The sequence below is a fragment of the Cheilinus undulatus genome, linkage group 23 (genome assembly GCF_018320785.1).
Source record: "Cheilinus undulatus linkage group 23, ASM1832078v1, whole genome shotgun sequence".
In the NCBI taxonomy this organism is placed as follows: domain Eukaryota; kingdom Metazoa; phylum Chordata; class Actinopteri; order Labriformes; family Labridae; genus Cheilinus; species Cheilinus undulatus.
This window is the reverse complement of record NC_054887.1, coordinates 29,998,680-30,018,081: the sequence shown is the minus strand read 5'-3', so window position 1 is coordinate 30,018,081 and position 19,402 is coordinate 29,998,680. Positions and strand designations below refer to the sequence as shown.

General features: G+C 39.3%; 1 protein-coding gene across 1 annotated transcript in view; it reads left to right on the top strand.

The window, feature by feature from the left end:
* The window catches only part of lrp6 (low density lipoprotein receptor-related protein 6), a 56,262-nt gene that overhangs the window by 5,515 nt on the left and 31,345 nt on the right, over positions 1-19,402 (top strand). Inside the window, exons 3-4 of the mRNA XM_041780323.1 lie at positions 17,091-17,288; positions 17,527-17,723. Coding sequence (XP_041636257.1) covers positions 17,091-17,288; positions 17,527-17,723 — 395 coding nt within the window. The remainder of the gene's footprint in view (positions 1-17,090; positions 17,289-17,526; positions 17,724-19,402) is intronic.

Genomic DNA, 19,402 nt, shown 5'->3' with positions numbered 1-19,402 from the left:
TAAATAAATCTTGTGAAGTACTGGTTAGCCTGAAATAACTCAATTCAAGATCACAAATGACAAGCGTAGTAATGTTTCACAAGCTTATATGGCTCCAAATAAAGAACTGAAAATGGCCTCTTTTACTGAGCTGAGCCAAATTATGTCAGTCTTTAAGATGAGAAAGAATTCCCACCTTTGCAAGTGAGCCTGGCTTAACATCGGCTGTAGAAACACAATTTATCATGAAAAGCTGTACCAGACTGTGCTGAATCAAACCAGACTGCTTAGTGGAAACAGATCATTTTAACAGGAAACTTTGTACAGTTCGATAAAGTTGGTATGATTTTTTGGTTGGTTGGAGGACTATCTGTTATACTCAGATTCCCTTGAAAATGCAGTAATCATTTGAGTCAAAATGTGAAGAACTATGGAGCTATTATTGTTGCAAAACTGTTTACAAAGATCTGTACACAGATCTACAGATGCATGCAAAGATGTGTAAATGTGTGCACAGATCTGTAGGGCTGACAGCCTCAAGTTGATTGGTCGATGACCTCATGTCTGACCAAAATACAATTGGTCCAACAATTGCATGTGCTACTTTAATTGGAAGAATCCTTTTTTTTTTTTTTTTTTTTTTTTTTTTTTGCAGGGGTGAGAAGGGAGACGTCATGTGTTTTTTTTATTTTCAGTTATCTAGTGTTACAAAATATAATTTACAAAAAGAAAAAACTGAATATAACTATTCAAATATTATTTACTTATGCCTTTAAAGGTGATTAATTACAGGTTAAATTCTCAGAAAGTCAAAACAACGTTACCTTGACCCTCCCACCTTAGAGGAGAGCAAAGCATGTGAAGCACATTTATACTCTATTTCCCATTAATTGACAACATGTCGAAAAAGTCAGCGTTGTGGAAACATTTTTTTTAAAAAGGATGATTTCGGTCCATTCCCTGACCAATCAATTAATTGCTGATCCGGTGCGATTTTAGTCGACCAAGTTTTTCTTTGGATGACTACAGCCCTACAGATCTACAAATGCATTCAAATATGTAAAAGATTTGCAAATTTGTACAAAGATCCTCAAGTGCATGTACAAATTTGCAAAAATGTGTAGGCCAATTTGTAATTACACATTCACAGGTCTGTGCACGCATTTGTGGATTTCTGTACAGATCTTTGTGCACATTTTCAAATAGTTTTGCATTAATAATAGCTCCATAAAAAACAATCCCATTGTAGTAACTTCAGTGTCTCAGGAGTTTGTGTCTTTGTCTTTGTTCACGTTTTACTGACTATAATTTTTGTTTACCTTTCAGCCGTTATAGATATATTATAAATTTTCAAGGGTCCGCTGTTAGTTAATCCCAAGCCGAATGACATGCTGCATAATGGCATAACCAAACTAAATTCCAAAAAGACAGAAATGATGGCGTCCATGGCCAAAATATCACAACAAAGACTGAAAAATTTAATACATCACAAATTCATTGGACAAAATGAGCGTATCGTGGCATGTGGCACGGTAATGGTTTAATCATAATCATCTTGTCATGATTGTGGAAAGCCAAATTTGTGATTGAAATTGAAACTTGATTAATTGTCCAGCACTGTTGCAGATATTAAAATTTCTGCACATATTTACAACTCATATATAGACTGTTAATATGAGACTATCACAAACATATGTGCAAATAAGTTTGTAGAGTTTAAGGCAGAGCAAACAGACCTGCATCAGCTGAAATCTTTTCTTTCTTCATCCTCCTTAAACTTTTACGTGTTTTAAGGACTGAAATTTTAGGTCTGAACTACATTTATACATTGATTTTGCTCCTGGAATCTGTTGATTAATATCTTAATTTTAGATCTCAACAAAAATCCAGCACTGTGCATTCTTATCAAGAATATCAAGCAGAGGGCTAAAGCATCCTCTACATTTCTCCCATCGCATAATCAGACATTGCACATGTTAGTGTGGATTCCATTACCATTTTTATGACAATACTGAGTCATAGGGGTCATATTAGTAATTCAAAACAGTCTAACCCTGTAGTATTGTTACACAAGAGAGAACTGAAGCAGAATCATCTGAAAAGGGCAGTCAGTAGGTAAAACAGGCAAACTTCATCACAGTTTTATTGTTTTCTGCTTTGTGTGAAATAATAACACATTTGTACAAAACCGTGACAATAGTGTGGGCCATATATTTTTCACTGGCAGCCTTAGCTGGCCTATGGGACTCCATGTAGCATCACTGATGTATTTGACATATTTTAGGCCTTAATTTTCCAAAGAAATGTGGTGAAATGTTTAATATTTCTGCAGCTCTAGCAGCAGGAGCGGTGCAGAAAAGACGGTGTTTTCACACATAGAAAAAACTCTGGAAATTTCTTTGAAATTTATGAGCTGAGCTCCATGTGGGAAGACAAAAAGTCGATATTTTACCCAGACTTTATGCAGACTTTGTCCTGTCAGCCCTTCAGTAAAATTTCTGTATGAAGTTGGGGTGAGATGATGTGTCAGTGCAGGAGAAATTCATCATAGGCAAGCTGGCGACGCTGACTTTTATGATGGGACCAGTGCAATCTCTGTGCAAGTAATGAAACTTCCTCATGTTTGCTGGTTAGTTCTTCTCCATCTCTTCTTCAAATATGTCCAGCTCTGTCCTCATAGTGTTGTCTGCCATCTTGGATTTGAGCAGCTCCTCTCTAGGTCATGTCCTTCCTCCTTAGACCTCCTCCTCCTCTCCTATCTGACAGTCCAAGTGTCCTGCTGTTTCTGAGCTGAACAGAAAATTTTCAGAGACGGTCAGTCTGAAGTTTTCAAGAATGCATCAGTGAAAAATGCTTCAGAGAACTCAGTTTGTATTTTTAAAAAAACCCTGTCAGAGTGGATTTGCGCTCTGTTTGTGGGTGAAAACTCAGAGCTCCCTGAGACTCCTGAACAAGGGGAGGAGGAGGTGGTGGTGTGTGTCTCTGCTCCTTTGTCTTCAGCTGGTCCTGGATCAGATCTGGTTTCAGGAGCTGTGAGCGGCTCCTCCTGGAAACAGAACAACAGTGTCAGTGTTGTGAGGACGAGCGGCTCTGTGTCGGCAGCTCAGGAATGTTTGAATCAGAGCGAAAAAACTCTGAGAGCTCTGCACATCATCAGAAAATATCCGACAGGTTCTCAGAATCTTATTTACAGTTTGATTCTATTTATACTCTGTGGTAGTGGAAGAAATGTCGATTAATTTTCTGTAAGTGATTTTTGGTAATTCTAATTCTTTGAATTTGCAACCAGGCAGCATTCTCTGAGACTGAAATTACACTTCTACAAATGCCTATGGTTGTTGAAATGTTGATAGTTGATTTAAGAAACCACATATTTAAAACTCTACAATCCCTGTTCTTTTATTAGAAGTAGAATTAAGAAGTACCAGATAACTGCTTAATTAGGCAGCAATAAAAATGTTGCAGATGCCCTTTCTGTCATCGGCCAGACTCGTCTTGCAAAGCTCCAATCTGTTGTACTTGTTCCCAGGCAGAGAGTCACCAGTTAGCATCATTTTAGGAAAACGAGACAGCAGCAAGCCGATAACAATGGCTGCTGGTGCAGAGATTAACGTGGATGCAGTCTTTGCTGGACTGGACAAGAGCTGAACTTGAAGCTTTTCTTGTTTGAAAATATCTCTTTTACCGGCTTGAGCAAGAGTTTGATTTACCAGCTGGCTCCACTGATAGTAAACAACAATAACCTCAGTCTTTGGAGCTTGCACTGTGTAGTTTACTCCTTGGCTGTGATGCACGCCAGCTATGTAATATGGCCTGTAATGGCAAAGATATCTTAAGGTTCTGCCCTTTCCAAACACTGTCTCTTGGGCTCTTGGGACATCCACAGCACAGCCAGGGACTTGTGGCATCCCCACTACTTGCCCGGATGGTACCCTAGGCTTTGCTTACTCTCCACATCCACCCCCACTCCATCCGATTATTTTCCCATGCCTCTTGTAATATGCTGGAACATCCAGAGCACGACTGGGGTTGTGTCAGTCCTCCTTCCTGCCTGATATTGCACTCACGCGGACACACTTGCCACATCTACGTCTTACTTCATCCTCAGTTTTTTGGGCAGACACACCTGCAGTATGCAGGAAGAAAAGTCACTTTAGCAGCAATCAAACAAAATCCAACTGTTTCCTGCATGTTTGTGCAGAGGTGTCGACGTGTTTCCGAGCTCTTTAGAGCAGTAGTTCTTAACTGGAGTGGCCTCAGGACCCACCAATCTGTTCTATGACAGATCGCGACCCAAGTTTCCAAAAAATATTTAACGAGGCATTATTAGTCAATTAAATATGTTGCAGTTTGGAGCATGATTGGACCAAAACACCAGATATAAAATAGAAAAGGGACAAAACTGGCAAATTTTATACCCTCTATCCCCATCATTATGTGTCAAATTTTGCCAGTTTTCCAGAGAACTTATGAAATTACTTTATTATCATGGGAAAGTCGCCATTTATTGCGAGAAGAGGAGATAAATTAGTTGAAATATTAATAAAATCATTAAATTTTCACAGTTAATAAGCAAAATAAAAGGTATAGATGCATTTAAGGACTTCAGGATTTTGCCACCATTTTTTTTCAGACGCTAAGTCATGACTCACTCAAAATTGCTCTGTGACCCACTTTGGGTCCTGACCCACCAGTTGAGAATCACTGCTTTAAAGAATACCTGCTGTGAAACAGTGAGAAAATATCATCTAATGATTGTCCAACTGTGCATGCTAGCTCTCCTGTTGTGGGTTAAAAATGAGACTGCATATGCAGCAGTTTTGCATTATTTTCTGAAATCAAGAAATAACAATGCATTTTATTATTTTAATAAGAGAATGATTGTGCCGTTTTTGTTTTTAATAAATTTCCCACTCTTGTGCGTCTAGGACTTCTGTTTTTGTTGCTGAGGTATCAAACAGCCGTTTAGTTTCTCCTAGATTTATATCAAAGTTTAAAAATCTGCCATCATTACAACCCTTCTCTTTACTCTACCCCTCCTCTTCCTCCTCCTCCTCCCTCTCTGAATCAGCCTGATAATCCATTAGGATTCAGATAAAAGCGTCTGTAATGTATTCATTAGTTTTATTTAAATGCGTGCAGTCGTCTTTCTTCCTCTCCTCTCTTGGGTTTCTATTCATGGAAACTCTTCCTCCTCCGTGTTTGATGCCGCTCGGCGTCAGAGATAAAAGTCGGAGCGAGCCGCTCGCTGACACACGGGGACGACGTCTCTGTGGCGATTCACTCGAGTCTGGACACTTGTTGTTCCAGCCGTTTGTGGTGGGGCCGTCACAGGATCAGATCTTAAACTTAAAGAGAAAGTAGAGCTCTGCTCAGAAGGCCACTGTTGCACTGATTACCTGTGCTCACCTGTTCTTCTCTCAGGGTTTTACCGTTTATGTCAGAACTTGATGTTTGTTCCTCGCTTCTTTATTCTCTTTGTGGTTTGTTGGTTCTCCGCTGCTACATGTGATTCACCCTGGGGAGAAATGAAGGGTTTAATCTGTATCTGAGGAGTAAATCAAATAAAACCCTGGAGGTGTTCATAGATCAGAGGAGAGAGTTTGTGATGATTGAATGTGGCACAGCTCTGATTTACTGCCCTGTACAGTTCACCCCAGCAGTAACAGCTCTGTGCGTCATTAGCCTTAGCATGATGCTGAAGGCGTCATACAGTAGGTTATATTTGTTGTTTTGCTGTTCTACAAAGGCTCCTCATCACACAGCAGAGGTTTAGTTTCCTGCTGTCACTCAGAGGAGGAGGAGGAGGAGGAGGAGGGTGAATGTTTCATTCATGTGTGCAGTCTTCAGAGACGCCGACTGTCACTCACTGTAAAGCTGTTGAATATTCTCGTTCTGTCGTAGCTCAGGTGATGTTTCTGACCTCAGCTGACATCAAAACTAGAGATGTTCCAGTGCCTTTTATTACTTACTAATACAAATACCAGAACACTGGGTATTGGCTGATGCCGAGTACCGATCCAGTACTGGTGTAAACTTTCTGGAATGACTGTGCTGTGGAAAACTGGCACATTATATTAACTAAGAGCATGTCATCAAATAGAATGGTAATGTACGCCCTCTGTGACGCTTTAAGTTGTTTTTCCTGCTGATTAATGTGATTTTAACCGTTATCTATTGAAATAACAATTCACGTTTCAGACCTATGGCACTACTGTCAAGGACTAGAACTTCTTATTAAAATTCAATTCATAAGAAGTTATTTGTCCCTAAGAGGCAATTCAAGTAACTTGGTTGGTTGACTAACACTGGTTTAGCTTTATATTTTGCTGCGTATAGTAGGGCTGTGCAATTAATTGCATGTTAGATTTAATTGCAATATGGTCTGCTGCAATTTTCAAACCTCAGAAGGTGCAATATTTATTTGACCTGAAATTTGTGTCAAAATACGTGTTAAAAACTTTTCTTTGCAGCAGAGATATCATGCATTACATATCATGCAATCATTCATATGCCATATGTTTAGAAATAATCTATAAAAAAATCCTACTTTCTTCATTTTTGCATGTTTGTCTTATTATATATGAGAATGACATAAAAATCATCACTCCCTTTGATACAGCAAGTCATATCCAACTTGCAATACGAGTCAAAATCATCGCTATTTTTTCAAAATTGTTAAGCCCGTTTAATCGAATATTGGGGGCGTCTCGAATCGAAGGCTGCCTCCAAACTCTGCTGCTGCAGTGGGGTTTTTTTTTTTCTGCCTTGTTAATGTGACGCGTCTTCAAATGCTTTATCAGGTTGCTCGTGTTGAAGTTGGAGCATTGGTGCCTCTGCTTGAAACTGTCATGGGATTCTGACACCATAAGAAGTGACAATTAAAAAAAAACATTATTTCAATCAGCAGCGCCAGCCCTGATTTTTGCAGTTGGTGCATCTCTAGAAGTGATGCAAGTTGAGCAGTTTTAGGTTGTCTAAGACAAACTTTCTAAGGCAAAGCATTCATTTTAAACATGGACCATCTGTCATGTTTCTGTGATTGTAGGATTCTCGTTTCCATACATTTAAAGGGGTTATTAAGAAGTAGAATGCTTAAAGCAGCCCTGTTTAATTGTGAAACAGAGAAAATATCAAAGTAAATATCACAAACCCTTCTGTACAGTATCCATAGACACAGTTTACCCTCAAACACTCTTCTGATAGTGATTCTAGAAAGCCCAGAGTCTGCCCCACAGAGCAGACGTTTCTGTGATTTTGGGGTTAAATATTTGGGTTTACTCCTGCATATTTCCAGCGTGTGTTCACGTTCAGTGTGCGGCCGTATCTGCCGAGTCTTTGTGGAGAAAACTGGTTCTCTAAATCCACGCTGGAACGCAGAGCTGGACCGGGTTCAGCGTTGATGATTAATGCATCAGGTAGCAAACACAATGAGCTCTTGTGGTGAGGGGACCGAGTGTTGTGCGCTCCACATTTCACTGCACATTTACCCCCTCCTCACCCCCACCCGCTGTTCCTGCACGGCCTCACACTCACCTGAACATCTCCTCCGTAGGTTTGTGGTTCTTTGTGAATCATAGCAGTGTAGTCTTTCAGAGATCGTCTCGTCTAAAGCTGTTGGTTTGTCCTGGGCCGTAGGGGAGCGTCTAACTATGAAATTAAGATGTAAAATCACAGATATGTAGATTCTTTTTAATACCACATTTTAAATCAACACATTTCTCCACAAGATTCCTATTTTTAGTGATAGCTTCAACTAAAAGAGAGGGTGCAATGCCTGAATTGTAAAAAGTTGTTAACCATAATTAAATGTATGGATGATTTGAGTAGGTTGAATTACAAGTAGATTTATTTATAGTGGTAATGAATTGGTTGGAAAAAGTACATCTTAATTTTTTATGAGCTTTTGATCAGCTACATTAGATCATATTAAACAGAAATGGTTTCACAGCCATAGATTTATGATGAAGATGTCGTTTGGTAACCTTTCTGTTTAGGTTTTCTCTGCGCAGGTGTGAGGATTTCTCTAGACCAGTGTTACTCAACGTGTGGCTCTTTTGTGATGATTTGTGGCTCTTATATGTCTGGATTTAAAATATTATTTCCCCAAAAAAAGGTTCAAAAAGGGAAACTTCGACCAAAAAAGTTATCCATCAATCACTTTGTTTCCCAAGCTTGTACAGTTGGCTTTAATTGTCAACCTTCATTTTTAATTATATATTGCCATTGCCCTAAGTTGCCTTTTTTTGCACTCTAAATCCATTTTACTTCTTTTCTTCTCACTTCTTTTTGCCACTTTTTGCCTCTTTGTATCCTGTTTATACCCTCTTCACCTGCTTTTTGCTATTTTTCCCCTTTTATTGCCACTTTTCCCCTCATTTTTTTTCTTTCTACCCATTTGCTTCTTTTGCCTGTTATAGTCACTTTTCAGTAATTTTTTGCTGCTTTTGTTTCACCTGTAACTTATTCTTCTGTCACTTCTCACCCATTTTTTGTCACTTTCTGCCCTTTTATGTCTTTTTTCTTCCCATGTTTTCACCCAATTATTGCAATTTTAAACCCACTTCACCCCTTTTCACCCATTTTACCCCCTTTTCCATTTTTTTGCCACTCATAATTAGGGCTGGGCAATTAATCACAAATAAGTTTAATTCACAATATGGCCTGCTGCAATATTCTAATTGCAGAGAGTGCAATATTTCTTTAACCTGAAATGTGTCAGAATACCAGATACAGTTTTTGCAGTAGATGTTTTATGCTCTACAGCAGTGTTACTCAACCAAAGAGCCAAATTGTTGAAAAATACCATTGCAAGAGCCACAAACTAAGTGGTTAAAAGTGACAAAAATGGCATGAAGTACAAACAAAATAAGTTAAAGGTGGCAAAAATGTTCAAAAACCTGCAAAAATGGTCCAAAAGTGGCAAAAAGATGAGTGAAAAGTGACTGAAATGGGCAAAAGCAGTCACAAGCAGCAAAAATGAGCAAATAAATAGGAAACAAGTGGTATTTAATGGCAAAAAGTCGCTTAAATGGGCAAAAAGTGGCAAAAATTTGTGAAAAGGGCAAAAAATTGGATTACAGTGGAATAAATAGGGAAAAAGTGGCAAAAGAAGTTGCAAAACACCCCCCAAAAATGGGTATTTAATGGCAAAAGATAGCTGAAATGGGTGAAAAGTGGGGAAAGAAAGGTGAAAATAGAAAGAAAAGGGTTTTTTTAAGGTTTTCTGGGGGAATAATATTTCAGATTAAGACATAAAAGAGCCACATGATGAGTATCATTGCTCTACACTATATGCAAACAGTTTCTTTTGTGGATTTTTTTGTTTTATTTTATTTTATTCACAAATCTTACTTTTCTCCCTCATGTATTTGTTTTTCTTATTCAAAACAAGAATAACGAGAAAAGATATGGATCAAAATGCCTTTTCTTTTTTAAAGTTATGTATTCCTAGTTTTCTTTATCTGATATGGTGCTCTTTTTAATAAAGAGTGATTTATTGCTTGTGTTTGTTAAATAACACGAGATGGGGAACCTAAAAATAATCGCACATTAAATGGCTATCGCAATATTGGGAAAAATAATTGAAATTAGATTATTTTTGCAAATCATTGAGCTCTACTCATAATCCATTTTTACAGCTTTGAGCCCACTTTACACTTCTTTTTCACACATTAAAGCTGCCTTTTGCTAATAATTACCACTTTTTCCCCCATTGTTGCCCATTCTCCTACCATTTGCTGCTTTTTGCCTGCTGTAGCCATTTTTCATTAATTTTTTGCCATGTTTTTGTTGCTTTCGACCATTTTTGCCACCTGTCTTTTTTGCCACTTCTAACCCAATTTTTTGCCATTTTTTTCATTTTTGTACATTTTTCTGATTAAATATGAGGATGACATAGAAATGATCACTCCCTTCAATCAACAATTCATATCCAATTTGCAATATGAGTCAGAGTCATCGCAATTAGATATTTTTTCATAAATGTTTCAGCTGTTGTTTAATCTTGAATTGTGTTGGTTATAATACAGAATGGTTTATTGCTTGTGTTTGTTGGAAAATACATAAGATGAGGAACTTAAGGAATAATCGCATATTAAATTGCAATATTGGGGAAAACATTATCAAATCGTCCAGCCCTAATATTGACATATTTATACTCTTCTTTAAACACAAAAATTTCCCAGCGAACCTGAACACATCATCATACAACCTTAAGTTAGCTTGTTAAGTATGCTAATTAGGGTCTGTCCTGCTGATTTCAGCACGGACTTAAGCACTGGATTACTTTTTAAACCAGCTGGACCTACTACAAAGTTTGGGAGAACTTTCCACCCATCTTGGCAGATAAAGAGGTTAGAGCCGTGTGAAATCTGAGGATAACTTCACCTATGACGCTGCTGCAGACATGACGGAGTCCCCTCTCCCCGTCCTATGGGGCTGACGGTTGAAGGTACCTTTGGATTAATTTGATTCACACAACCAGAGCTCCGTTGTTATGATAAAAACGTCTTAAATCATGGGAAATTCATAACCGGCTGGTGAGTCATTTTGTTGTTCCTCCTCGTTACAGTGACGTTGTTGTTTGAGTGGAGCCTTTTTAAATGCTTTGATTGGTCCGCTGAACGACGTGCTGTCAGCGACACACCTGCTAAATAACGTCAGCGCTGCTGTTGTTGTTGTGTTTTACTTGGAAACAAAGTGTTCCTGAACAGGACACTGTTATCTGGGAATATTCAGGCTGTTGCTGGCGTTTGCTGTGATTGTTAGTGCTTGAAGACAGACCTGCATCGTGAGCATGACAACAGGCCTGATACTATCAAATATAAGCTAGATTATATATCAGTATTCATCGTCTCTGTCATTCATTTTCAGTGAGGATGTGATCAACTAAAAACATCGTCATAATCTGGATCTTTGCCCTCCTAACAGTCTGAAACCTGGACATGACGTGACAGGAGCGTGGCAGCAGGGATAATACAGTCTATTGTCTTGCTTACGTATCTGACACGTTTGACAGTTTGCCCACATTAAATGAGCGTGATTGAACCTTTAGCCTCTATACTGTAAAAGCTGCTGCCAGCTTCGTTTCCTGTCGAACCTGTTGGAGATGAACGGTGTCGTAATATCGACGTCGTACTGGCATTCAACCAACAGTTGTAATCTAAAACACTTTGTAAGGAATTTTTGTGTTCATGCAAATCACCCAAAAACACTGTTGGAGGAATTAGCCATTGCATTTGAGTTTATTGCATCTTTAAACCTGCAGAAAATTAGCTGTAACTCAAGTTTGGGAAACTATATACTATATTACCTGAATCTGAATGATGAACAGGTCCACAGCTGTTCTGTCACTCTTTCTGAATCCACCAAACTCTGCCTCCACCCGTCTTGTTGTTTGTCATTACTGGACGAATCTTTTCTGCTGTTTAAGACCGTCCGTCAGAGTGAGACGTTTTATTGTCTCCGTCTCGTCTCCGGTGGGAAAAAGCCTGCAGAGGTCAGCGTTAAGACGGAGGCAGGAAGGAGCGAACAGAGCCGAACAAAAGACCGATCCAGAGACGAGGGGAGGGGGGGAGTTTTCTGTCCAAAACGAGGCCTTTAACGAGTCCAATTACATGGCTTTTAAAAACCTGCGTGATGTCATGACCAGGCTGCTGCCGCTGGCAGACATGCAGGGACGGACAACAAGGACCAGGCAGATTTTCATGGAAATTTTGTGCATGAAATGTGGAAAATATGGTCATTTTGATTTGTTAACAGAAGTGAAACAACTAACATCAGTCAGTTCTGTCATTTTATCTTCTACTTTGACTGTGTCCAGCTTGGAAAAACTGCAAAAAAGCAGTTTTTCCTTTGACACCTTTTTTTTGTATAACGGCTGAATAGACTAACTATAAGCTGTATTTAAAGGGTTCTCTGGAGCTTTTCAATCAAGTCAGTCACATTGAAGTTAAGAGTTTGGCAGATTTGCTTCACTACAAGGCTAAAATCAATGATAACTTTAATTTTGGATGAGTAAATAGGCTGTTTGGTGTTTAAAATGCCAGAAAATGTTGGAAAATGTCTTCTAGTGTTCCTAACCCCAAGATACATGTGCAGAAATGAACTTAATTTGTCTAACAGCAGCAAATATACTGTAAAAATATAGTTTACTTCCATAGAAACAGAAAAATATCATGTTTAACAAGGTAGAATTGGAGAATTATGGCTTATTTTTCTTATAAAATAACTGAAACCCAGTTATTTCCCTTAGATTCACTGAATATTTGAAAACATCTCTATCTCTAGCAAGATTTTTTATTCAAAAAAGACATTCGTAGTTTATATATGTCGACTTATCGTCTATTTTAAGGAAAGAAAATGAGCAGTTTGACTATATTGAAGGAACTTCTGCTCTACAAAGTTGTGTGGTGCTGGCTCTGTGTTTTCCAGGAGGTCTCTGCTGCTTTTGTGGGTGTTGTTGAGGGTCTGGGGTTCAAAGTTCAGGCCCTGATGTGTTGTTTTGGGAGGAGGGGGAGGGTGGGATGCAGATGAGTGCTGCTGTTTGTGGACGGGGGGAGGGTCCGTCCAGCTGTGATGTAATTAAGGCAAACAAAGAGGAGAACGAGCTGCACTGCAGGAAACAACCCCCATCCCTACAGACGCCAACGCCCCCACCACCACACACAAATCACAGTCCTGCTCTGCAGTTCAGGGAGAATCAGTTGCCTCATACTGGGCTGGAGCACACTTGTCCCCCCTCCCTAGTCCCCTGCTGGCCTGCACTAACATTGCTGCAGTGCCAACCAGGTCTGAGCACAGAAACGTACCGTGAAATCTGCTGTTTAAGCTCCCTGATTTATGATTTTAATAGTTTCTTTCATGCTTAATATTACAACATGCACAGTATCTTTAGAAACTATTCAACCACTTGAATATTTTAGCTTTTTATTGATTTTATAAATAAATCATGGACAATACGATTTAGCTTTTCTAACAAAAAACATCTTTGATGTCAGTGGAAACGGCTTTCGACAAAATAATGTCAATAAATAAGAGTATGTAATGTAAAATAAGTGACTGCATAAACATATATAGTTCTCAATCAGGTTTGCACTTCTGGACTCAGCAATTGTACTCCATTCTTTATTGCAGAACAGCTCAGGCTCTGTCAGGGTGCACTGGGATCAGGTGTGAACAGCCCTTTCAAAGTCCAGCCACAAATTCTCTACCGGATTGAGGTCTGGGCTTTGACTCAGCCACTCCAGAAGATTCCCCTCGTTGTCTTAAAACCATTTCTGTGTAGCTTTCGGTGTATTTTACTACATTTGCTGCTTTGATTTTACTCTCTACATTTATAAGCCTTCCAGAGCTGGATGCTGAAAAAAGCATCCCCACCGCATGATGCTGCCACCACCATGCTTCACAGTGGGGATAGTGTGTTTGTGGTGATGTGTGGTGTCTGGTGGCTTCATTTTGGTCTCATCAGAGCAAATAACTTTCTTCCACTTGATCATGGAGTCTCCCAGGTGCTTTTTGGTGAACTCTAGTCCAGATTTAATCTGAGTTTCCTTGACAGTGTCTTTCCTATAAAGCTCTGACTGGTGAAGAACCCGGCCAACAGTTGTTGTCTGCAGAGTCTCTCGCATCTCAGCTGCTGAAGCTTGGAACTCCTTCAGAGTAGTCATAGGTTTCCTGGTGGCCTCTCTCACTAGTCTCCTTAGCTGCACAGAAACTGCATGTTCTGGACTTGTATTCCACATTTCACGGTAATGTGTCAATTTATAAGATGCACGTCCTAGTGTCTGTAAAATAGAGAAATACTTAGACAATGTGGCAGTAACTTTTCTCACTTTGTGGCTTATTTCGAGTCGTTGTGAGCCGAAGCCCACCATGCTTGACGCAGTAGGGAGCCCTCATGCTGGTCAAATAAACTAGACTCTAGCAGTCAAACATGCTTGGGAACAGCACAAATGTGTAATGTGAGTCCTTCCTCACTCTACACCAAGGATCAAACTTAATCACAGCAGGCATCGAATTCTGAATTTGGATCCAACCTGAGGCCAAACAGGCTCCACAATTAAACATAAACTGTCAACCTCATTTCACCAGCAATGAATTATGGGGGGAAAAAACCTTAGCACTGATGATAAATGATTTTTAAACTGAAAAAAGTCAAAATGATAAGTTTAAAGCCTCAAAATCTGAAATGAAAATTCAAACTTATAGTTCAAAAGGTCCAAAAATGGCATTTAAAGAAAAAATGTTTTTAAAAGGCAAATATATGAGATAGAAAGTTGAAATCATGATTCTTTACAGTCAAAATATGAGATGAAGATCAAAATCATTCGTTTAAAATGTCATAGCTTGAGAAAAACATTAAAATTTTGAGTTTTAAGGTTGAAATGTTACTTAAAATTTAAAATTATGGATCTAAAAAGTCAAATTATGAGATGAAAGTCAACATAAGGAGCCAAAAAGGTCAAAATGTGAGAAAAAATTCAAAATAATGAGTGTAAAAGGTCAAAATATTACTTAAAAATATATAATTGAGGCTCTAAAAGGTAAAAAAAACAAGAAAAAAAGTCAAAATTGTGAATTGAAAAGGCCAACATATGAAATAAAAATACAAAACCATAACTTTGAGTCAGAACTCTGAGATTCAAAATTAAGAATATGAAAAGAAAACAGAAATGTATTTTCCAGATTCCTGACTTTTTTTCTAATTATTTGAACCTTTTTTCTTTTTCTAGTTTTTTTATGATTTAACAAGGATGTTTTAAATCCTCATGGTTAAGTTTACATTTTAAACTGGAGGAAATCTGCAGAACTCAAACCAGTGGGCCAGTTATAATAAAAATATGATATAATCGGGTGAGCTGGGTATAACTGTACCATGGGCCGGATTTGGCCCCTAGGCCTTGAGTTTGATACCCCTGCTCTACACAATTTTTTTTTTTTTTTTTTTAAAGATTTATTTTTGGGCATTTTTGTGCCTTTATTAGATAGAGGAGGACAGTGGATAAAGTTGGAAACAGGGTCAAGAGTGGGGGAGAGACATGCGGTAAAGGGCCTCAGGCTGGATTCAAACCCGGGTCGCCCATGTACATGGGGAGCGCCTTTAACCACTAGGTCACCTGCTCCCCTACACAATCTTTTAAATCACTTTAAGACCCTCTTCAGTAACCGAACATCGTCTATCATTCAGGGCTCATCCAAAATTTCTTCACCTTGTGGGATCCTTCCACCTGACATTAAAAACTGAGAACGCAACTCAGAAGTTTTTACTGCGAGCAATTTATAATTTTCTAGAAACTTCCAGGAGTGCATGTGTGACAAAGTTTGAAGAGTTAAAAGCTGGAGGAGAGGAAATAAAGAAGTATTTTCTTCTTCTTTTACTCTGGAGTAATCTCAGTATTCTTTGGTCTGTAGTTACACCAGCCTAACATCAGCCTCCTCACAGAGAGCTGCTTTTCCTGCAGGTAGATGGTGGAAACAGACCCCCAGCCTGCATCTTCTCACCGCCTGGTTGCCTGGCAACCACAGCATCAGCATCACTACATGTACATCTCCTCACCAGGGCCTGTAACTCTCCATCTCGCTCTGTCTTTGTTCATAGAGGTTTCTTAACATGGTTTATGTCCAAGCTGCTCGTAGTGCAGGCTCAGTAATCTTTAAATGTCTGCTTAATGAAAGCTGTTTGATTGTAGATGCTGCTGTTCTTTCAGTGCTTCAGTGAGTGAGTGAGTTTTCAGGTTACCAAGTAGCTAACTGTTTGAGGGTTCAGATTATGAAAATGATTTTATGTTTGCTATACACGATGAGGACTGGAGTTAAGGACCAAAAAAGTTTTTTTTCTTGTTTAATATTTTCAGATATACCCAAAGACCTAAAAGGGCTTTAAGATGGAAAGTGTGATGTTTTTTTTTTTAAAGAGGGCCTGAGGGTTAATCATGATTATCTTGTTGTTATTATTGTAGGAAACCAAATTGCGATTGAAATCAAAGCTGGATTAATTCTTCAGCATTACTGCTGCAATACATACGACACAAACCAGATCAGCATCTTTTTAACTGCTTTTCTCCCCTGTTAGGACGTTAGTTGTGCATGTAAGGAAATGGGGAGTTTATGGCCAAGTAAATAACCTTGTGGAGTGCCGCTTTGACTGAAAACACACGCAGTGAGTCTGTCTCACAACAGTCATTGTGGGCTGCTACCATACATACTGTGGAAGCATCATTCATTGTGTTTTTTATTTTTTTGATGCAACAATCCACGACAGTTAAGGTAGAGCGTTATGCACGTACTCACAAGTCATGGCAGGGAGAGAACGATAAGATTAGGGAATGCAACTTTTAGTGAATTAGACTTCATGATTAAATGACAGGAAAAGGTTAGCAGGAAAGCTATAAAAGCAGCACCACATGGTGCAAAAGTGCCTTTAATTTTTTTGAGTTGGGAATTGAAAAAGGTCCTAAAAAGTGCAGAAACCATGGCATTTAAATGCAGAAATTAAGGAGAAAAAATGTTAAAAAGGACAATAAGATGCACAATGAGTTGAAATGCTTTCAGGTCTTCAGACCTCGATTGTTTAGAAGTAACAAGTGAGTTAATCTTGACAATTAGCTATGTTTACACAAACACAGATAATCAGGACAAAAGCCTGGTCACAGTTAAAGTGCATCATGTGAACGTGCCAGTTGAAAGATTCTGATCAGATACTGCCTGTTTTTTGACATTTCTTCTTATCTTGTCCCTGGTCAGGGTTAAACTGCTCTTACTGAGCATGTCCGTCCCTCTTTTCCTCTGAGCAGGTCCTCCTGCAGGCCGTCACTCTTTATTGACTTAAGGAGAAGTTCGTACTGAGCTTTTAGTTTAATTTAGGAGAACAGGACAAAAAAAAGGATCACTACAGTACATGGTGTAGATTCTTTTTGAAATTACAGACATCCAAAAAGCAAAAATTTACACATGTACACAAAGTTACTGTGTTGAAAATAATAATTGAAGGTTTTCTGAGTGCAAAGATGGGACACACAATCCCTACACTGGTGAATTTATTGCCACAGATTAGCCTAACAGTATTTTATGGTACTAATCATAATCTATATGTTTTTTCTTTTTTCCAGTTACATGTACTGGACGGACTGGGGTGAGGTCCCAAAGATCGAGCGTGCAGGGATGGACGGGACGAATCGCTCCATGATCATCGACAGAGAAATCTACTGGCCCAACGGTCTGACGCTCGACTACGACCAGCAGAAACTTTACTGGGCCGACGCCAAACACAACTTCATCCACCGCTGCAACCTGGATGGGTCAGACAGGTACGACGACACAAACAACCAGAAAAAAGTGTGCAACAGCCTTGGTTATCTGTATTTATCCTAGAAATTTGACTGTTTAGATTCAGTGATTAAAATGGACTTGCTTAGTATACTTTACAGCCCATAGATAAAATACCAGATTTACCCTTTATGCTGCAATTTTAAGAACATAGATAAGAGGTTTAAGAACAAAACTCAAGTGTAGTACCATGCTATATGTTGTGCTTTGTGTTTTCAGGGAGGTGGTAGTGAAGGGGGAGCTGCCTCACCCGTTCGCCCTCACCCTGTACGATGACACACTGTTCTGGACCGACTGGAACACCCACTCCATACACTCATGCAAGAAGCAGACCGGAGCCGACCAACGCATCGTCCACACCAACATCTTCTCTCCGATGGACATCCACGTCTTCAGCTCCAGGAGACAGAACAACCGTGAGTCCTCAGACATCTGTGATAAGAACAGACAGGATGTAGTGGGACATCTTCAAGTGTTTGAGAGTTTAGGCCAACATTTAAAATTTGTCTCCTGAACTCCTAAAGTTTAAGGGTGCTTGATGAGGCAGTTTTGATTGCATAACTTTGATGCATAGCACACGTCAGTAGCACCACATCTTGGTTTAAGGCAGGACTTTTCTGTGTGGAGTTTGCACGTTCTCCTTGTATATTTGCCTTCCTCCCACAGTCCAAAAAAGTCTTAGTTTAGTTTATGGATTGCTCTAAATCAATAATGGTCCAGTAAGGATGTACCCCTCTGCACGTTCAGTGACAGCTGGGATCAGGCCTCAACATATGGAACCATGAACCGGGTGCAGATAGTGGTTGCATGGACATATCAAATGTACAGAGCATTCAGAAAGTATTCAGACCCCCTTCACTATTTTCAGTTTTGTTATGTTGCTGCCTGATGCTACTGTAAAAAAACATTTTTACTCTCATTGATCTCGATCAGTACCCCATCATGACAACATGAAAATAGATTTTTTTCCTTCAACTTCATTAAAACAAACAAAACTGAAATTTCACGTTGATATAAACATTTAGACCCTTTGTAAAACAGTTTAAATTTAACTCAATTTAGCTTTTCTTAGATACTACTAGGGGGATCCTAAGGAAGAAAGGCTGGGAGCCACTGCTCTAGATCAAAATGCTCCTACAAAATTCTGTTCGTGCTATCACTATGGTTTACATCGCTTTTAAAGTATTCTGGCTGCATGGTAGCAACCATAAACCAGGCTACTAGAGGGAAGTGGCTGTGTTACAGTCTAGACGGCGCATTTGAGTGGGATTGTGGTCCTTGATCGTAGAGTCTGGCTTTTAGGGTAGTTGAAGACAACCAGGCGGAGCTATAGAGTACCCTACATTTTTTATGGTTTTGTCTGTACTAAGTTCAAAACGTCCTCCTTGGTGTAGACCCACTGCACAAACTATGAGACAAGATGCCCTGCACTGGTCAGGTTTTTTGGAGTCTTTTTGAAAACCTACACCCCGAGCAGTTTATTTACTTAACATTATATCGCTGTTTTCTTTAAATGTTTGAATTTGACATAAGAGAGAAAAGCTGTTTAAAAGGGAGAGAGGGTGAAATTATGCACAATCAGAGGTAGGATTTGCTTTAATTACCGTCATTAAGACGGTGTCATGTCGTGAGTGCATGTTTTTAAATAAATGCCTTAATAGTTTGAGTCCCTCTCTAGCAGAAGCACCGCTGCCAGTGTATGGAGATGCTTTAAAGGTCACATGTTGTGCAAAATTCACTTGTTCAGTCTTTTCTAACATAGATATGTGCCCCTGACCTTTCCACTATCCCCTCAAGTACCAGAAAAATCCATTCCCTCCCCCTCTCTTTCTCCACCTTTCAGAAACAAGCCCTTCTCAGATTATCCCCTCATGATGTCATGTGGGGAGTTAGCCCCACCCCCTGGTTCAGTTGGCCCTCCCCACTTGGAAAAAAGTTCCGCCTACCTCTCCTGATCCGATCAGGAGAGCCACATCCATTTCGTGAAAGGTCAGACAGCTCAGTAACATTTATAGCCATGGGGGGAGAGAGTGGAAAAAAACACCTGCCGGTGACACCGTGTACTCCGGTACAATTAAGGGAAGGTTTGACGGTA